The following is a 19805-nucleotide window of genomic DNA, read 5'->3' as shown; positions in this document are numbered from 1 at the left end:
TTTCAAACAGGTGTCAGGGCTCAGAACATGGTGGGTTGAGTACTTTGAAATGAAGGAGACTGAAAGGCCTCAGAAGTAAGGTCTCTCTGACCTCTGGGTCTCTTGTCTCCTGCCCCTCTTTCTCCTCCCAAAGTGATAAACAGAAATCAGAATTCCTCTTCCCCAACATGGGTCATAAAAACTAGAACTCCTCTTGCCCAAAGCAAGCCATAAAATCTAGCAAGTTCACTGTGACCTTCACCCTTCTCTCCTGAAGATTCTCCTGCAACAGATATCCTGTCCCTACAGGAATATGTGGCAGGGAGAAGCCAAGAAGAATCTGAACAGATAGGCCTTGCTGGAATTCCCTTCTCAGTCTATTATCATTAAATTATACCCTTTCATCCAATCACAATTCAATGCAGTCATCCATTCCTCACTCAATCTAAGTGTAAAAATAGATACTTTTCCCTGTTGTCTTTGAGTCTTCTGAAGGCTCTCATGTCAGGTAAAACTTTGATTAAGTAAATTTCTTGTGCTTTTCTGGTTGACCTGTCTTTTGTTATAGGAGTGTCACTATGACCCTTATGATGGGTGAGAAAAGGTACCACCCCTTTCAGTTCATTGGTAGGAAAAAGAGGAAGGTAATGAAGAGAAAGCACAGCTTATTAAATGCACTGCACAGTAGGCAGAGGGCCCTTCCTTTTTTTCCCAATAAAGGAGATTTTCCTCCAGGGGCATCTGCCCCAAGGACACTTCATTTTCTTCCAGCCACACTGTCCAGCTCACTATCCATGAAGCTCATCTTAATTATATGTTCCTCCCATCCTGATCGATTTGTTTTTCTGTCCTTTTGCAGATCTCGTTAAAATGATCCTATAATCAATACTCAACTCTTTGGAAACAACAGATATTGCAATTTCTTTCTTTGTCCCCTAAAGACAGAGTATCAGAGATTAGTAGAGTTAAAAGAAAACTCAGATATCATCAAAATTTGCCCCTTGTTTTACAAGCTAAGCAAACTAGTGATATGTCTTTTGTTTGTCCAACTTTTGCAGGACCCTTCACCCACCAAAATAAAAACTCACACAGAAGCCCAATAGTTGAAGAGATTAAAAAGGGGGCATCCCTTTTATTGAAACAGGAGAGAGAGGCTTCAGGTGCTGCTCTTCTCTCCAGCATCTCCTTAGTTACCCAAAGAGAAAACTTTAAAAAAACCCACGGAACCAAACAGAGGAAGTAGGTTAAACAATAAGTTGAAAGCCACATTGCCCTAGAAATTAAAACAAAATTGGAATTCTCATCTGTGTTTTCTTGCATTTTTGTATAAAAATGAATTTAGCTTTTAACAATTTAGACAAATTTAAACAAGGTGAGCTAAGTTGATGACATGTACTAAATAAAAAGTGAGCCAAAAGCAAATTTAAGGCAGTGAATTGAAGTTGGCTATATTGTAACTGTATATTTATGTATATATTTTTGCGTGCAAAGCTGAAGGTTAAGATGACTCAATACGAAGGAGGTAAAACCTACAATTACATTCCTCCCTGTAAATCAAGTCCTGTTGGCTCACATGATTTCAAACCACACAATTCTCCTAAGAAAGGCAATACTTGTTTATTGCATTGCCCTTAGAAGTTTAACTGCTTTTAAATGTCAATGACATGATTCTTTTAACATTAACATGCCATGTAAGAAAAGCTGGTGATTAGCTCCTATTTAAGAATATACAGTTCTCGGCTGGGCACAGTGGTTCATGCCTGTAATCCTAGCACTTTGGGAGGCCGAGGCGGGTGGACTGCCTGTACTCAGGAGTTCGAGACCAGCATGGGCAACATGGTAAAATCGTGTCTCTACTAAAATACAAAAAATTAGCCAGGTGTGGCAGCAGGCGCCTCTGGTCCCAGCTACTCAGGAGGCTGAGAAAGGAGAATTGCTTGAATCCGGGAGGCAGAGGTTGCAGTGAGCCGAGATCACACCACTGCACTCCAGCCTGGGCAACAGAGTGAGACTCTGTCTCAAAAAAGAAAAAAAGAAAAAGAAAAAAAGAAAAAGAATACACGGTTCTCAGTTGTTTAGGTTAATTAATTACTATTAATAACACTTACCAAGGGATTGAAAGAGTTCGGTCATTTTAGGATGGTCCCAACAGGTGGTCTGTGTTTGATGGCTGGAAAAAAAAGGTAAAATTGTAAAAATAAACAAAAGATCAAAAAACGTCATATAGGCCAAAAAGGAAATAGCCAAGTGGAAATGATTTTTTTTTCAAATTTTTAAAAATACATGCAAAATTACCCTCATTATGAACCATTCAGAAACCCAATGTCCAATTATTACTTAATATTTGAAACATCGGCCAGGGACAGTGGCTCTTCCTGTAATCCCAGTACTTTGAGAGGCCAAGGCAGGTGGCTCACTTGAGGTCAGGAGTTTGAGACAAGCCTGGCCAACTTGATGAAACCCTGTCTCTACTAAAAATATAAGAAGTAGCCAGGTGCGGTGGCGGTTGCCTGTAGTCCCAGCTACTCAGGAGGGCGAGGTGGAGGAGGTGAGTTTTGGGAGGTGGACGTTGCAGTGAGCCAAGATCCTTTCACTGCACTCTAGCCTGGGTGACAGAGTAAGACACTATCTCAAAAAAAAAATTAATAATAAATTTTAGCTAGGTGTGGTGCCTCACATCTATAATCCCAACACTTTGGGAGCCTGAGATGGGAGCCCAGGAGTTTGACACCAGCTGGGCAACATAGCGAGACCTCATCTCTCTATACAAAAGTTTTTTACAAAATTTTTTAATAATAAATTTCATTTGAGCAACTACATTGTGAAAAGACAAATGAAATTTTTTGCTTTGCCCATTTCAAACAGAATTGAAACTAAAAATTAAAACCTAGATATAAAATGTGACTGTCACGAACCCTTGGGCCTTGACTTGATGTGGCCAGATCAATGCAGGCTCCAGAATACAACCATATCTGTTAAGCAGATGTAGATATCATTCAGAACAAATCCTCCAACAGCAGAAGTAGTGCTGTGAGAGTCACTACCCTTTAGAAGTCTCGTCATATTTCCAAAGGCTGCAGAAACAAGTTTAATCTGAATGACATCATCCCACAATCTATGGAGCCTCCCTCCTCTTCTACCTTGAGTCGAACCATCCTCTGTGCAAATCTACCCTTTCTTCTCTTCATGTGTATCTGGATTCCCCGCTCCCCTCAGGCAAGTGTCCTTGCCACTTTGACTCGGTGTTCCTCTTCTCAGCTTCCTCCCATTAACCAGTATTATTATTTTCTATATGTATTAAACTATTTTCCTCATGTTCTTCACTTTAAAAGCAAGTTGTATACTTTCTCTGTTTCTGTAAATTTCCAAACTAATTCATACGTTAGATGGAACTTTTGGGGGTAATAAACTGAGATTAAAACATAAATGGAATGCTTCAATTAAGTTTCTTAGGTAAACAGTTCATGACTTTCGTGGGTCAGTGGCCTTACATTTAAAAAGAGTTAACTGCCCCTTATCTAGGTCAGGGTATATTAATAACATAATAGTGCTCCAAAGACTTCTTAAATGACACCTAGTTCTTATAAAATTATTTAGTAAGTTAAATGAACCAGCATAGTACCTAAGACAGTGATATTACAACATTCATAAAATCAAATTCAAGAGAAATTAGTTTTTAAGCCTATGTAATATATCAAAAACTGGGGCATGTCACTGGGAAAAGAACATCATCACTGTTATATACACACAGGTAACAAAAACCCCAAATAACTCAAACTTACCTTTGAAAAATATTTAAAGTGTGTATTTGCAATTCGGTATGTATCCTGGAAATATTAGCAACTGGGTATGTATCCTGGAAATTCCAAGCTCTCAAACAAAATAATATAACTACAATGTGAAGATCTGTCTTAGAAAAAGGTGGAAAGTTGTCTGGCTCCTCTACCCAGATTCTTGACTTCAATGCAGAGACAAATACTTCTACTTCATAGTCCACTACCGAACACCAACAAAACCATTCCACCCTTTTGGTTTGATGGTAGTGATACTATCCAAATTGCTCCAAAGCCCATGGAGTGGGTACTGAAGTTGTTTGACCTAAATTCTTGGTATTCATCATTAGGCTCAGAGCTTTACAGAAATGCAGAGTCTCAGAAAAATTTCCTCCCTATCACCAACAAGTATGGAAGGATTTGCTGAGGAGGTAATGCAATTCCAGTAAGGCATCATGGGCTCCCGGTCTGAGAGAACTTACTAGGATTCATTGATCTCTTGTCTTCTCTTTCAGGGAATTTCAATCCCCATGACAACAGTATTGTCCAGAGACAGACATCCCATCATGAAGGAGCAAACCAAGGCTCAAGAACCAAACTAAAGCCATCGGTCATGTAGAGCCAGACGTTACACTTAAACAACAAATATGCTTTCTCTGGAATTACAGGTGTGGGTCTTCACCTCACACAGCCTCTATATAATCACAAGAGGAAAATACCACTATTTCTCAGTCAGGCTGAGAACTGAGAATTCAAGGTGAACACCACTTGCTAATGGCTCTTTTTAGTGAAACCACTATTGAGAGCTGAGGGGAGCACACACATTTGGCAAACAGATGGAGGGAGGGAACGGGCATCTCCCTTTGTGAATTCAATACCAGTTGATTCATTAGGCAGAACTGCCAACACAGAAAATAAATACAGCCTCTGGTTACAAAAGTATAACTGCCGCTTACCAAACAACAGAAATAAAAAACAGGAGATGCAGTTGGCTGCTGGTTTGTTGTTTTTTTTTTTTTAAAGTCAGGGGAGAAGGTTAAAGCAAAATTCACAATGAACCCAAAGGCTTAAAGTATTTGAACAGCTGGACAGCTCAGCTCCTCTTGCCAAAATGCCTGAAGTTCTCCCAGAGTAGGCAACCAAAACAGAATAGTAGCATTTTACCCCAAAATAACAACAGCTTGGGTTCTAATTAATCTCAAATATGAACAGGGAGTGGGACTTCATATTGTGCAGCTTGATAAGCTCTAAAATAAAATTATGATTTTATTACTAAAAATCCTCTTTTTAAAAGGCAACAGCCATGGGAATCTATCCAAGAATTAAATTAAAAAAATAAAAAATAAAAACCCAACAAAGTAGCAATTAACAGTTAAGTACAAAATCACATGAAGCAAACAATAGTGAGAACATGTGACATGTAACTAGGCTGGCCAGCCATCCAGTTTTGCCTGTGGAGGGAAAAATTGTGAAGGTCTTTGCTGTGGGCAAAAAATCAGTGGGTATCCTGTAAAGCTTAAATTCTCTTTGAGCTATTTTAAGCTCTGCAAACTGAAGAAAACAGATAGTAATGCAAATGATTTCTGTCCATATAAATGCAAATTGTGCCCAGGGGAATGCAATTGATTACTGTCCTGTGGATATTGACCAGTTTGTCAGCTTTGCGTCCAGAGGTAAACTCATTTTAGCATCCCTAATCTGACTATAAATAGGTGACACTTTGTATTCTCTTTGGAACCTATTATAACTTCTTACTGGTTCCCTTATTATGAGTTAAATGAAACATGCTCTTTTTGTATTCATAAAAGAGTCAAGATTTTTTTGCCTATTTTGAAAACTATACTTCAAGCAGCATAAATCCTGCTTTATACTAGATTGTATACAGGAATTGTACATCAGCATCCTGGTATAATTATTAAAAGTGCCCCCTTACTCTGAAGTGCCCCAGCTGGGATAACATATAATCTCTGCATTTTATGGACTTTATCAAAATATTAAGCCCATAAGGTTAAGAAGTAGTATATCCCTCCATCTATTATTATTCATAACAATGTGTACTGATAAGTCACAGAAAGTAAAATACAAATAATATAAGATTGTAGCACCAACAAATAAAACAAAAAAAGTTGTGCTGCAATACTGCCTAATATGTAACACAATGAACCAACAGCAAAGGACATGCACTTTTGATAGACTGGTAAAATATTGATTTCTGGGCAAAGGACTGCTCTGGGGAAGATACTTCTTAAACCCATTTGTCCTCATTAGAGTGGTCTGATATTTTTCCATGAAATCTTAAAGGATGATCAGAAGGCATCCTGCTTGTCCAAAAACTGACACTTACCAAATATACTTGTTACTAGCTATCCAATTTTATGCTTACAACTGGATTTTGTGAGGTTTGCTATCTATCATTCCATTCCAATTATAATTATAAAGGCATATAACATAACAAAACTAAAGATGAGTTAAGTAAAAATACAAATGTGGGGACAAGAACTATGTATATTGCCCTGAGATAAGACAATCACAGAAAGAAAAGTATTTCTTCTTTGCTGTGCAAAGTAAAATATAACATACTAGGTCAGGATGTATTATATTAATCACAGTAATAACATGCTACTTGAGTGCTCAATTGGTACCAAGCAAACTTTTTTGGATAAACTTTTTCTATGTGTAAATTCAATTTGGATTACAATTCTGTGATTTGGGTGACAATACTGTCTCCATCTCACAGATGAAAAAAACTAGGGCAGAGAGTGCTTAGATAACTTGCCTGAGGTCCTATAGTAAGTAATAGAAACAAGATTTAAAGAGATAGTCTCATTTTAAGCCTAGACTCTTGATATGGAAGTATATTTGCATAATTAAGGTTTTAAAATATTTCTTGATGAATCTGTCCAAATTTGAGTCCATGGTCTATCATTAGAATCATTACAAATAACTTCATCTCCCTTGCTTCTCTCTCACCCCTTGCCAAGCCTGGATCAGCTCAATTACTTGCCTACTCTGGACCTGAGCAGCTGTGGATAAAAACTGGAGAAAATCACTCAACAGACAGACTTGTTTTACTTTAAATATGTGATTTCAAACCTCAAATGTCCAACTCCTGGCAACTGCACTACATTCCCTAATAAACTTGCCTTCCCAAACTCCAAAACAGAAATTCACTACTGCTATCTCTCTCCCCAAACTGGTTTCTTTCTCTGCCTTAGTATCATTTCACTTTATCTCACGCTTCATTGAAAACCTAAATACCACTAGATGAGGACTCTTTTCTCTCTCCACCAACTCAGGAAACCTCCCTCCATCTGCCAGTTTGTCATCGTCTCCCCCCTTTAACTGAGAAATTATCCCCCTTCTTACTAAAGGCCAATTCTTCCCAACGATTTCTTAAAAATTTCTTATGCTGCACTGTCAACCCCTCTTTCAAGAAGACTATCCTTTGTAGAATATAAATGTTTACAACGTGCCATCCTTAAACACACAAACACACACACCTACCTCAAATCTACATTTTCTGCTAGTTATCACCTTTTTTCTCTCCTTCACAGACAAAATTCACCGATGAGTAGTGTACCACATCTACTTCCTCGTGTCCCATTCACCACTCAAGCCACTTCTGTTTGGCTTCTATCTTTTCTCCTGCATTCAAACTGGTCCTACAAATATTAGCTATGAACTCCAGGGTGCCAAGTGGAGTGGCCATGCCTCAGGATGGGGAAAAATAAGAGACGAGAAACACTGTAAATAAGTCATATAGTGTATTAGAAGGTGGGAGGTGCTATGAGAAAACCAGAAGTCTCCAGAAAAGGAAGTTGACACAAGCAAAATACAGGTTCTGTTAACATCTACTTTATGTACACTTATAGAAGTTAGATATATACAGCAATCAGGCATGAGCTCCCAACTAATCAATTTTGCATTCGGCTGCCTAAAGTATGAAGAGTGAAAACAAATGTTGGCAATCTGATATGACATCATTTATTTGAGTAACACCTTCTTAAAGATCTGAGAGGTGATATACTTACTTTGGAATTTATAATCTTTTCAGTCCTTGTTTCACCCAAGACTAGAACATAGGAAGAATGTGGAGTACCCTCATCAATAACATCGATTCTCACTCTGTGCATGTGCTTGTGTGTGGGTGTGGGTTTGGGTGTGGGTATGTGTGCCTGTGTGGAAAAGCCCCTGGGGAGAGGATGGAGGTAATGGGTGAGAAAGCTGCAGGAGTAACTTATATATTCCTCAGGTTATACTCAACTTCCTCATCCACTCACAAACACTGTCTACAGTCCTCTAAGCTTTTAAAGGCAGGAAATCCACATACTTTTAGAAAAAAAAAATTAACTTAAGAGAAAAGTTAAGAAGTGTAGAGGTCAGGACTTCAAGAAAAAAAAAAAACATTCTGTCAAAATTCAAATAAGATATATGATCCCACTTGATAACAGGTACTGTAAAAGTTTAGAGTCTTCCTTAAAAATGCCATTAGTATCTCATGATAATGAAGACAGAGGCAGGAAGACAACATTGTAAATAATGAATAATTCTGTAGGATTTGACTATAAAAGGCATTTAGGCTGGGCACAGTGGCTTATGACTGTAATTCCAGCATTTGGGGAGGCCAAGGCAGGAGGACTGTCTCAGGTCAGGAGTTTGAGACCAGCCTGGGCAACATAGCAATACTCCATCTCTAAAAAAACATCCAATTAGCTGGGCCTGGTGGCATGTACCTGTAGTCCCAGCTACTCAGGAGGCTGAGGCAGGAGGATTACTTGAGGCCAGGAGTACAAAACTCCAATAAGCCATGGTTGCACCACTGCACTCTGGCCTGGGCAACAGAGTGAGACCCTGTCTCTTAAACAAGTAACACTTAAAATAATTTCACACTCAGGAGTAGATTTAAAGATACAAACATGGAAAGGACTATATAAAAATAAGCTACCATATCATACACCCCAAAATACAAGATGTCAATATTGCATTTTTGACTAATAGAACCATTGTTACAAAACAATAAGGCAAAGTTTATTTGTGTTTGTTTTTAAATAAAGTAGTAGAATTAATGATCAAAACTGATGTGCCTATGTGCGAGGGGAGGGATAGGTGATAATTGTCTTGAGGGTACTAGATTGTCTAGAAATACAAACATGCAAATACTCAGTAAACCCAGGGGAGCCTCTAGCTTGATAATATTTCTACATGAGCCCAGAATTCATAGGGAACCCCACCTCCCACCCAACCCTACCCTCATCTCCCTGACTCTCAAACTGGGGAGATTCAGATCATCAGCCAAATTCCTGTAGGTCACTGGTTGTTGCACTGGCCCTGGGGAGCCTTGCATGCCCCTATCTGAAGGTGTTAACACCAGGACTATGTTCCCACAACAGTTGAGGGGATCACTATATCCCTTAAGTTTGCTTTTAAAAGCTGGATTTGTAGCTTTTAGCTTTTTATTTTAAGATAAATTACTACTTTATCTCTTTATGTATTTTTAAAAGCAGGGATTAATTACTTCTAATTTTTTCTATATGGTTATATGAAATCTTTTACTGTATTATTTTACTTTATAATCAGCATATTTCTATTTATTTTACAATTTTAAACATTATTACTTCTGTACTTTTGCTAATTGCAATGGCAGTTTTAAAAACTTAATCTTTATAGAGTATAGGTATTTTTTTCCCTCTCTGAATGGCCCCACAGTGATCCTACCTAGATTGTATGGTAGAACTCTACTAACTGTATCCCTTACCCTAAAATTCAAATTGCCCAGTAAGGCTGATGGTGCCATTATAATGCAATAGAGTTGGGTAATCTAGAAGATTCCAAGCCAAAATACTACTCCATGGCCCAACAATATGTAGATTAATGGCAGTGAAGGTGATATTTTAAGTCCTGAACTACCTAATGTCTCTCAAAGACAATGTCAATTCCACCTAAATTACCTCAATTAACTAGGACACCAGTAATACATAAGATTTCTTCGCAGTGATGGTTTGCTGGCTGCTGCAGGGCAGGCTTTCTGCTGTTTGGATTTTTAGTTAGCCAAGGTATGCTTATGCTCATTTATCTGAAGCCCCTCCAAGCCCAGGACTTTAGTCATCCTAAGGTACTTACATTCTTTCATAGATCAATTTTGTTCTTACCTCCCCATCAGCAGAGTTGGCCCAGTGAGTTTTAAATATTTATTTTCAATAAAAACAGAGTCACAGACTATTAGAAAAACAGACTCTCCAGTACATTTTTCTTATGCTTCTATTTCATTTATTTCTTTATCATTAAAACCAAAACCACAAGCTCCACTTCTGGAAAGAGATTCAAAGTGTGGCCCAACAGTTCTTCACTTAAAAAACTGGAACCGAAAAGATACCATCCCTCATCTTCACGGAAGAGGGAAGGCAGAAATAAAGACTGCTGTAGGGGCCCTTTTGGAGAGAGCTATCTTTATTTTTTCATTGTTAATTATACCTTTGTTATGGGTTTATTCTGTTCTGGGATAAGTTTTCTATAACCTTTAATGATAAAATGCTTTATGTTAATTCTTTGCAGTTGCTGTTACACATACTTTGTTAGCTTTCATTTTCCTGTTAGGTTGAGTATTTGGAGATTGCCTTGCTGATACTCCTCTCTGCCCTTCTTTAGGGAAGGACTATTTCTCCTGTATTGCCTAAGCTGGTACACACTTCTTCTAAAGAAATATGCATGAATTCTCTCCTCTAGACGGTATGTGTAGTTCAGCCAAGACAAGTTTATATAATCTACACAAATGAACTGTATGACTGAGATAAAGATCAACTACTCGCTCCCCAAGATTTTACAACTATTACAAACTTCATTTCCTTTCAGTTACTGAAGGATTAGGGGAGGTAGAGGGTGGCCTTGGGAAATGAGAGGGGGTCTAAAAGAGCTTTGCAGGATTATCAATAATGGACACAAGAATAGAAAATAAAAGTAAAAAGAGAGATGTAATAAATTGAGGATAATCTTCATTTGAATCCTCTCAAAGAGGGAGTTAGAACAAGGGAAAGAAATGTTAAGACTGCGAATTTTATAGATATAGACAAGCTTATGCTGGTTATATTTTGCAATATTGAGGAATGTCAGTTTTAGAAAATGTGACATGCATGGTGTATATATCACCAGAGGTTACTAATATGTTCATAATGAAAGCTGTGTGTTGTGTGATATTGTACATTGTATTTAGGGTTCTATGAAGAATTAACGTGCACACTTCAGACTCCAGTGGGAAAAACCGAGCTATAGAATTGTTAAATTGTGATGGTGACACCTTGTCACAAGAACAGAATAGTCAACCTTAGCAAAACTAAAGGCTTACTGAAAAGTCAACAACTCAGGCTTTAGAGAAGATGTCATAAGGAAAAAGGAAAACCTTATTTCCTAACTATACCTTACTAAATTCTGTTAAATACTGCGACTTACCAACAGGCCAGATGTATAGAGAACCATCTGTGTTTCAAGTCCCTTAGGACTTACAAGCCAGCTTTGTTGGCCATCTTACCCACAGATACTAAATCTACCCATTGACAGAAATCTTCAGACCATGTGAATGGGGAAAGATAGAGGAAGGCCAAAGAATATGTTTCCCCACCTCAGAGCTCCTCTCAATGTCCAACTGGCAAGGACTGTGGGAATGACATCTTCCTATCTATGAAAAAGCACCTTTCTCCATTACCAGACCACAGTGTGAAACTGCTTTAAACATTTAGAAAATAGATCCTCCTGTAGAAATTAGCCTATGGAAAAGCCTACACAAGGGCAGGGTGGAGTACTGGAAAAAGCATGGGCTTTGTCCTTGGACGGCTGGGCGCAGTTGCTGGCACATAGGAGGTGCATAGTAAATGGTAACCAGTCTACAGTATGAAAGAAAAGATGTTTGCTCATACTTTCTCCACTACTATCCTCCTTCCTAAATATAATGCTTCATCCTGTTCAAAGTTTCCATGGGACTAAAAACTTCCATCCTCTGACTCAACTAATATTGGGGCCAGGACACAGCACCGCATAGTGATCAGGAGTTCAGGAGCTGTAGACAATCCCTGGGTTTGAACACTAGCTCTTCTACTTACCGGCTATGTAATCTCAAGCAAGCTGTAAGTGTGCTTATTAACTACTTTTAATGCAGTTATTGATAATTCATTAAGCCTTATCCGTAAATGTGGGTAATTATAGTACCTATACTTCACTTGGCTAATGAGAGAATTAAAAGTGATCATCTATGCACAAGATTCAGCACAGCACCTGGCAAATGACTGTTCAAAAATGTAATTTATTACAATGATCATTATTATTTCCCACAGCAAATATTTATTATTATTATATGTTACATTATTTCTGTGGCAAACTGAGAAGTGGTGAATTTTACATGATTAATGTGATGCATTAAGAAAGTTCAGCCGAACCCAAAGCTTTCATTCCTCTTATCCCTCATACTCCCTGGAAGTTAACTTTTAGCTGAGGAAATGAACAACTTGTGCAAAATACATAACCAAAAATTTACAATGAGAGAGATCTGGCTTTTACGGCAGATTATCGTATATTGTGAAGGCAGCAAGAACCATTTTAAATTTTCTTTTCCTCTGTCTTTTTTTTTTTTTAAAGGAGACAGAGTTTCACTCTGTCGCCCATACTGTAGTGCAGTGGTGTGATCATGACTCACTGCAGTCTTGACTTCCTGGGCTCAAGTGATCCGCCCACCTCAGCCTCCTGAGTAGCTGGGACTATAGGTGCATGTTACCATGCTCCGCTAATTTTTTGTAGAGATAGGGTTTTGTCATGTTGCTCAGGCTGGTCTCGAACTCCTGGAGGCAAGCAATCCACCTGCTTCGGCCTCCCAAGCATTAGGATTATAAGCATGCGCCACTGCACCCAGCCCCATTTTAAATGTTCTTAAACCCTGAATACAATGAGCTCTCATTGCACTATACTAGGAGAAAAGAAATCACTAGATCGGTTTCAGAAAGTCTACCTTAGGGGCAGCAAATAAAATTTTCGAATGTTAGTATTAACTCAGGATATTAACAAATAGAGGGATTTATACTATATAGACTAGTTTTTAACTTAAGATATTAATAAATTGAGGGATTTATATTATATAGACTAGTTTTAACTTAAGATATTAATGAATAGAGGGATTTACACTATATAGACTCTTTCAGTTCAGATTTATATTCTATCATTTTCTACACACATGAGTCATGGAGCCACCGTAGTGCACTTCAAAATATTAATAAGGAATTACCTAGAGAGACAGAAATGCAGTGGGAAGCCAGCAAAGTGGGTTTTAAGTGATCTATAAAATTAAAATATGACATAAAAATAATATGTCCTTCCTAGTCTCCTTTCAACTTTCTGGCCATATTTTAACAGTGAATACATAGATGATATACTTAAACATCGAAAACATTGAATATTTCTACCTGAATATTATTTTTTGTTGGCCATAAACATTCTAAATTTGCCCAGGGAATTCTCCTTGCATGGCAATCATGCGAAATTTGTTTTAAACATTTTTCTTCTACCTTTGAAGTCATGCAAAGGGAAGTGTATATTAAAAGATTTTTCATTCACCGTTTGCTTGGTTATTAATTTGGGAATTAAACTTTGTTTTCATAACAATTCTTCACACATAAATACTGGCTTTTATAACTCTAACTTCAGAATTTGATGTTTCTTCTTCATGAGGAAATAAACTGTTAAATTACACAATGAAAGATCCTGGTTAAACAAGTTTTGTGAAAATGGGAAATTGCTATATACAAATGGGCACATTTCTAAAAATTTGAAAGACTTAAAAGACATTTAACACTAAAACTACATATATTTTAAACAATCCAATCTTTTACTGGTGATGGAGAAGATTTTTTAGACTGCTACAGTCCTAAACGTTATTATTTAAAATACTGGCCATCATTATATTATATCTATTTTCCAGAGCTGGTAATAGTGCTCTAGCCAATGGGAAGCCAGGTAAAGCTAACTTTTACTCTGCCAATCTGCCCCATAAGAACTCTGCCCCATAAGAACAAGAACACAGTCCTATTAGATCCTTCCAAAATTATAAACATTTTGAACTAGAGAAATTCTGATTTAGACAATTTAATTCTCAGTCGTATATAATTAACCTGAACATACGGAAATTCATTTTTAAAAAAGAGCTAAAATTAAGGATGGACTTTAAAAGTGCCAAACCACACAGATAATCACGATAGAAACATAAAGCAAGAGATTTAATATTTTCTTTATCTAGTAAAATCCATATACTAGATCCAGTTTGCATTTTTAAAAAATCAGATGATAAAGGATTCTAAGTCAATTCAATAAGTAATTAATTTCAATTAATTTGCATGACCTTCTTGAGTTTTGTATAGTACATGCATTAATTTTCTATTGCTGCTACAAAAAAGTCTCCCTGGGATAAAATCAAAGTTGATAGGGCTGTATTCCTTCTCTGGAGGTTCTAAGAGAGAATCCCATTTCTTTGCCTTTTCCAGATTCTAGAAGTTGCCTGCATTTAAGGATCATGTCCGCTTCCTTTACCTTCCAAGCTAGTAGCTAGCATCCTCAAATCTCTCTTTGTCTCCTCTGCCACTCTTAAAGGCCACTGGGATTACATTAAACCCACCAGGATAATCCAGAATAATCTCCCTAATTAAAGGTCAGTTGATTTGCAACCTTAATTCCATTTACGACCTTAAATTCTCCCTTGCTATGTAACCAAGTATTTTCATAGGTACCAGGGATTAGGATGCAGGCATCTTTCGGGGGTTGGGAGCAGTTATTATTTTGCCTACCACAGTACATCAGATTTATATCTAAATTTGTAATACTAAATTCAAGTCAATATTCACCCAAGCGAATTAAAGTTCTCTAATACTATTACTATTATTATTGTTATAATGTACAATAAAAATGTAAACAGTTTTAAATGTTTTCAGTTAGACAATCACATCTTCTTTCACTAGAGACATGCCAACTTATCCAGCGTCTGACCTCTTCCCATTCTTACGTGGGCAAATTTGACACCAATCAATTGCTTCAATACCTTGTTCTCAACTCAGTTCACAACTCAGTGCATTGTAGGTTATACACTGATAAAAATATTAAACTCCCATAAGATAATATAATATATATTGCTTATTATATTTATTATATATTAGGCAAACCTGTTTTTTACTCTGAGCTTACATCTCAGACTGAAATAAAAAATTATTAAGAAAAGACTATTTCACTAACATGGACTTCACACAACGTTTTCAGGAAGTATATTGGAAGAGCAGATTATTAGCATTTGCATAGATTTTGGAGATACCACACTCCATGTTAGAAATGATATAAAGGAAACTTGGCTCAGAGATCTTCATCTGACTTACCTGAGGTCACACAGCTAACCTGAGACAGAGCTGTCTCCTGACAATAAGTAAGTGTTGTCATGATTATGATGTTGTTCATCTGACACATAAAATAGGGTGAACTATGACTCATCACTAGAGCACACCGTAAATTAATATCTTTACTAAGTTACACTACAAGGGACTGCAGAAGTAGTATTTTATCATTCTGTTCCATGACAATACATAGCCCTAAGCCAAGGATCAAGGCCTACTAAGAGCCTGTGTAAATTATACAAAACTTATAAAATGTCATATAAGAAGAAGAAACTGTGTGCAAGAAGGAGAAACTAACTGGACAACAAAATCAAAGAATGATGAGCCTATGCTAATAATGCAGATAACTTCTATAAGACAAAGAAAAACTTGACAATATTTAACTTTTTCATGATAAATCATTATTTCCTACTGGTGGAATAACATAAGAAGAGTATAAGATATTTTTATATGGATTTTCTTGGAGGAGGAAAAATGGCTTAGAATTTGCACAGTTTGGCAAATATCATTGTGTCAAGAGTATTTTGAAATTCTGTCATTTTCTCCAATTTTTTTTTTTTTAATTTTTTAGAGACTGGATCTTACTCTGTTGCCCAGGCTGGAGTACAGTAGAGCCATCATAGCTTATTGTTTGTCTCCAAATATTTTAATCTCTACTTTAAAATATATCAGCTAAACACACCTATATCCCTAACCTAATAAATGAAAAATATAATTATCATGTTAAAACTAGTTTCTTTTTAACATTAAATATATCATAGTTTCCTTCAGATAACAGGACTGAATTCCATTTTTAAAAGTTACGGGGGGAGAAGCCTCTTAAGTTATCAATAAAACATGATTTTCTTGGTATTATAAGGGAGAATTAAAATCAACTTACTTGATGTAATAGGGCACTTTATTATGTGAAATGGATCTTTGCCACGGCAGCTGGACTGATGCTGAGGAAACAAAGGGAGATTATTGGAAACTCTGGAAACCAAAAAGCCTTACACCTTAATGCAAAACAACTGAACATTTTATAGCAAATTCAATGAACTGCTCTGGTTTCTGAGCTGGATTCCTATAATTATGAGATCCACTGGGCCAAACAAAAAATGGCTTTAAGGATTCATTTGAATAAAACAAGAAACAATACAGGTTCAAGGTCTAATGCCAACTAATTTAACCTGATGATAAAAATACGTTTAAATTTTCAAATGGTGTTGTTTATAAATACTACAGTTTAAACCTTAGTGCCATCTGGAAACTGTACTCCATATATATTTTTGATAAAACCAAAATTAATTTTACCTGGTATATCCAGATTAAAAAAGAGATTTTTGAAGACTGAATTTTCCAGATGACTAATAACATTCTTTACTTTGCATCATAGTCACAGGAGGAGCTATTGAGTACAGATGGCATTTAAATATATTCAATTCTACAAAATTTAAAAAGAGGAAATTTAAAAATAGGCAAAAAGTTGTGAAGAACTAAGGCAATCGTCTAGGCAGAAAAATCCCAATTTCTTACTTTAATCTGAAACACATAGAGAGCCCAGTCTCCTACTTTTGCACTAGACCTTACTATGATTGAGATTTTATGGGGGTTTTTAATTGAGGTACTTTTTTTTTTTTCAATTCTAGTTACTTCTTACATATAAAAAATACTTTATTCCTACATTAACCAATTATTTTAAGACTTATTTAAGAAGAATAGTACATGTGAATTTAGTGCCATAAAAGAATTTTGCTAAATGAACAAATACCAACATTCAGATAATACTTTGAATTTTCATACTTTGCAAATATCATCAGATCCTCATGTAGCCAGTTGTCACCAATACTTTTTTTCTCAATTTCATGTCACATTAATATCTTACAACTATTCAGCATTCTAAACTTTGTCAAGCATTTTCAAATATATCTTTTTGGTAAGGAAGCCAGCAAGATACACGTTAAAGTTCCATTTGATAGATGAGGAACTAAATGCGTAGAGATAAAATAACTTGCGCAAAGAGTGATAGCCAGTAAATAAATGGTCGAGCTCAGATGTGATCTCAATTTCTGAATATCAGTTGAGCAATTTTTCTACTCAACAATTCTTCCTCTCTTTATAAAAGGCAAATATTCTTTTCTCAATCTATGCCCACCAAAGTATAAAAAAGGGATGAAAATGAGGAAGTAGGTACATTATATTTCTCATTAGAGCCAACCTCATTTCAGTGTTGGCACCAGGCTAACAGGACAGTTTTTATTTTGTGCCTAACTAAACAGGCTTCTTTTATAACCATGGCTAAAGTCCAAGAAATATAATAAAGCCAAAGATTCCAAGCAGAAAAGGATAACAATTATTAAATTTATTAATTGGGACTTTGTTTATACTTCTCCACTCATTTTAATAATTGTTTTGATTTGAATAACTTCCACCTCCTTGGACTCTCAGTGTTAGATAATACAAGGCCATGTATTTGACTTGCACGAAATGTGTGTAAATTTCACAATATTTCACTTCCAAAAGAATATGTGCTTGATTTCTACTATGACAGTGATTGCTAGGTGAAAGTGTAGCATTTCATCAATATTAAAGATAACTGATACTTAGAACTGCAAATACAGTCTCAATTATTTTGTAAACTCCTCTTTCATTTGATCTTGGTACATAGTTTTACATTTTGAGAAACTGAGCTTTAGAAATCTGGAATACTTAATATCTAATAAGTATACAGCAAACCTATTTACTTCATCAACGTTGATGGTATCCGGACTTTAAAAATGTGTCCTGGCATCTAGATACACAGTATATTCCAGCAAGGCCTATACCACTCAAAGATTAACTAGCTAAGGTCTAAGGTTTGTGAAACAGAAAAACTATATGGTGTTGAGGTAGGGGTGGGGGCAGGGAGGACAGTGAGAGGTAGAGAGGTACAGGGCAGGAAGGGGCAGGAAATGACTGATTAAGATTCTTGAAATTGTAAAAGAAAAGCCCAACCTTTAACTGAGGTAAGGCAGTTTATTAATAGTGACAAAAAGATTAAGAGGAAATATAATGTAATCACTTTAGTTAGAAGATATAGTATTTTTTAGCTATTTCTATGGTTATAGTTGCAAAAAACTGTCATGATTGAGAAACAAGCTTTGTCCTAAGTTTTAAAGTTTACTTAAATTGAATTAAATGAAACAAATTGCTTTCTTACATATATTTGCCAGAGGAAATGAAAGGAAAGGAATTAATATTTACTGAAAGCATTTGTGTCAAGAACTGTGCTAGGTGCTTTGTGTAATTGGATATGCCTTGTCACTGAGTTCTCAAAACAATCAGAAGAAATAGGTAATATGGTATTTTAAGACACAGAAATCAACCTTCAGAAATTCACAGGTCTGGTAAGCGGCAGAATGAATGTTTAAACTCAATCTGTTTGACTATAAATCCTACATTCTTTAGTATCCTCAGCAGTGAATGATAAATAAAGTAGAAGCTCAAATTGTTTATTCAAGATCTCAAGAATAGTCTATAAATTTAAAAATTCCAGTTGAAAAATATTACATAAAATTCTACATAGGTGGTTTGGCTACATATGCAATACTTGAATAGAAGAAAAACTAAATATAATTGCAGTGAGCCTAATAAATCAAAATCTTCCCACTTAAAGATTTATGGGGAGTGATTTTTTTACTTTAAAAGTTGAAGGTGTATTTTAAATAAGCACTTTTTAAGCAGAAAAATTAATTTAAAATCTTAAAATACAAAACTGATTTCTTTATTATGAAAAAGTTCATAATCTTTGCCTATGACACAGCAATGATGATATGATACTATGTTAGTTATCATAACAGACATTCCAATGAAAACCCATAGCTAAAGATGAATTCATTTCTGTTCCACCTTGAAGACTTCTCAGTTGTCATTACATTAATACAAATAATAACCATTAAGCAATATTTTCATTGATGTTAGTACCTCCTTACATGCATCTATCTAAATAAACATATTGATAGCAAGGAATACAGTTTCTTCAATTAAAGTGAAAGAAAATGCTAATTCATTCAATTAATGCGATCAGTCCAGTTTATTAGTACTTACTAGAGAGAAAATGCTGAGAGGATGGTCCAAAATCTCTGTGGGCTTCCTGAAGCTGTTTAAGGCGATCATCCACAGAAACCTGTACACATGCACATGTGAGACAGAGGAAATAATTTAATTCTGAAACAATAACTCTAATAATATCTTCGCTTTAAAGACTATAATAAATGAAGCTATTGCCCAGGATATGATTGTTTATATAGGCTCCTTCTCTGTCTCTGGTATCAGAGTAATGGTAAAAAAAAAAAAAAAAAAAAAAAAAAAAAAGACTCCTGGCCTCAAATAAGAGTAAACAGAGTCAGGCACTCTTCTAAGCAATTTATAGAAATTAACGCTTTAGTCTTCATAATAACTGTAAAAGTTATTTTTATCATCGTCTTACAGATTAAGAAACTAAAACACAAAGAGGTACCCAAGGACATAAAGCTAGTGAGTGGCAAAACTCCTGTTTGTATTTTGGTCATACAGTGCCAGAATCTGTGCCCTAACTGTTACTCTGCATTGCCTCTAAGGCAGTACATTATCTCTAAAGCCTCTAAAGTCAAAATGTGGTCATGGAATCAGTGACTACTCATCTCTC

General features: G+C 36.1%; 1 protein-coding gene across 10 annotated transcripts in view; it reads right to left on the bottom strand.

Moving 5' to 3' along the window:
- Positions 1 to 19805, bottom strand: part of LOC105465799 (utrophin) — a 579736-nt gene that overhangs the window by 85632 nt on the left and 474299 nt on the right. For all 10 annotated transcript variants that reach the window (XM_071096556.1, XM_071096557.1, XM_071096560.1 and 7 more), the window contains 3 exons: positions 19226 to 19304; positions 16041 to 16101; positions 2088 to 2149 (listed from right to left, as the gene is read on the bottom strand). In XM_071096556.1, the coding sequence (XP_070952657.1) occupies positions 2088 to 2149; positions 16041 to 16101; positions 19226 to 19304 (202 nt within the window). The remainder of the gene's footprint in view (positions 1 to 2087; positions 2150 to 16040; positions 16102 to 19225; positions 19305 to 19805) is intronic.

The sequence above is a fragment of the Macaca nemestrina genome, chromosome 5, assembly GCF_043159975.1.
Source record: "Macaca nemestrina isolate mMacNem1 chromosome 5, mMacNem.hap1, whole genome shotgun sequence".
NCBI classification, from domain to species: Eukaryota; Metazoa; Chordata; class Mammalia; order Primates; family Cercopithecidae; genus Macaca; species Macaca nemestrina.
The sequence above is the reverse complement of the archived record's forward strand: the minus strand, read 5'-3'. Positions and strand labels throughout refer to the sequence as shown.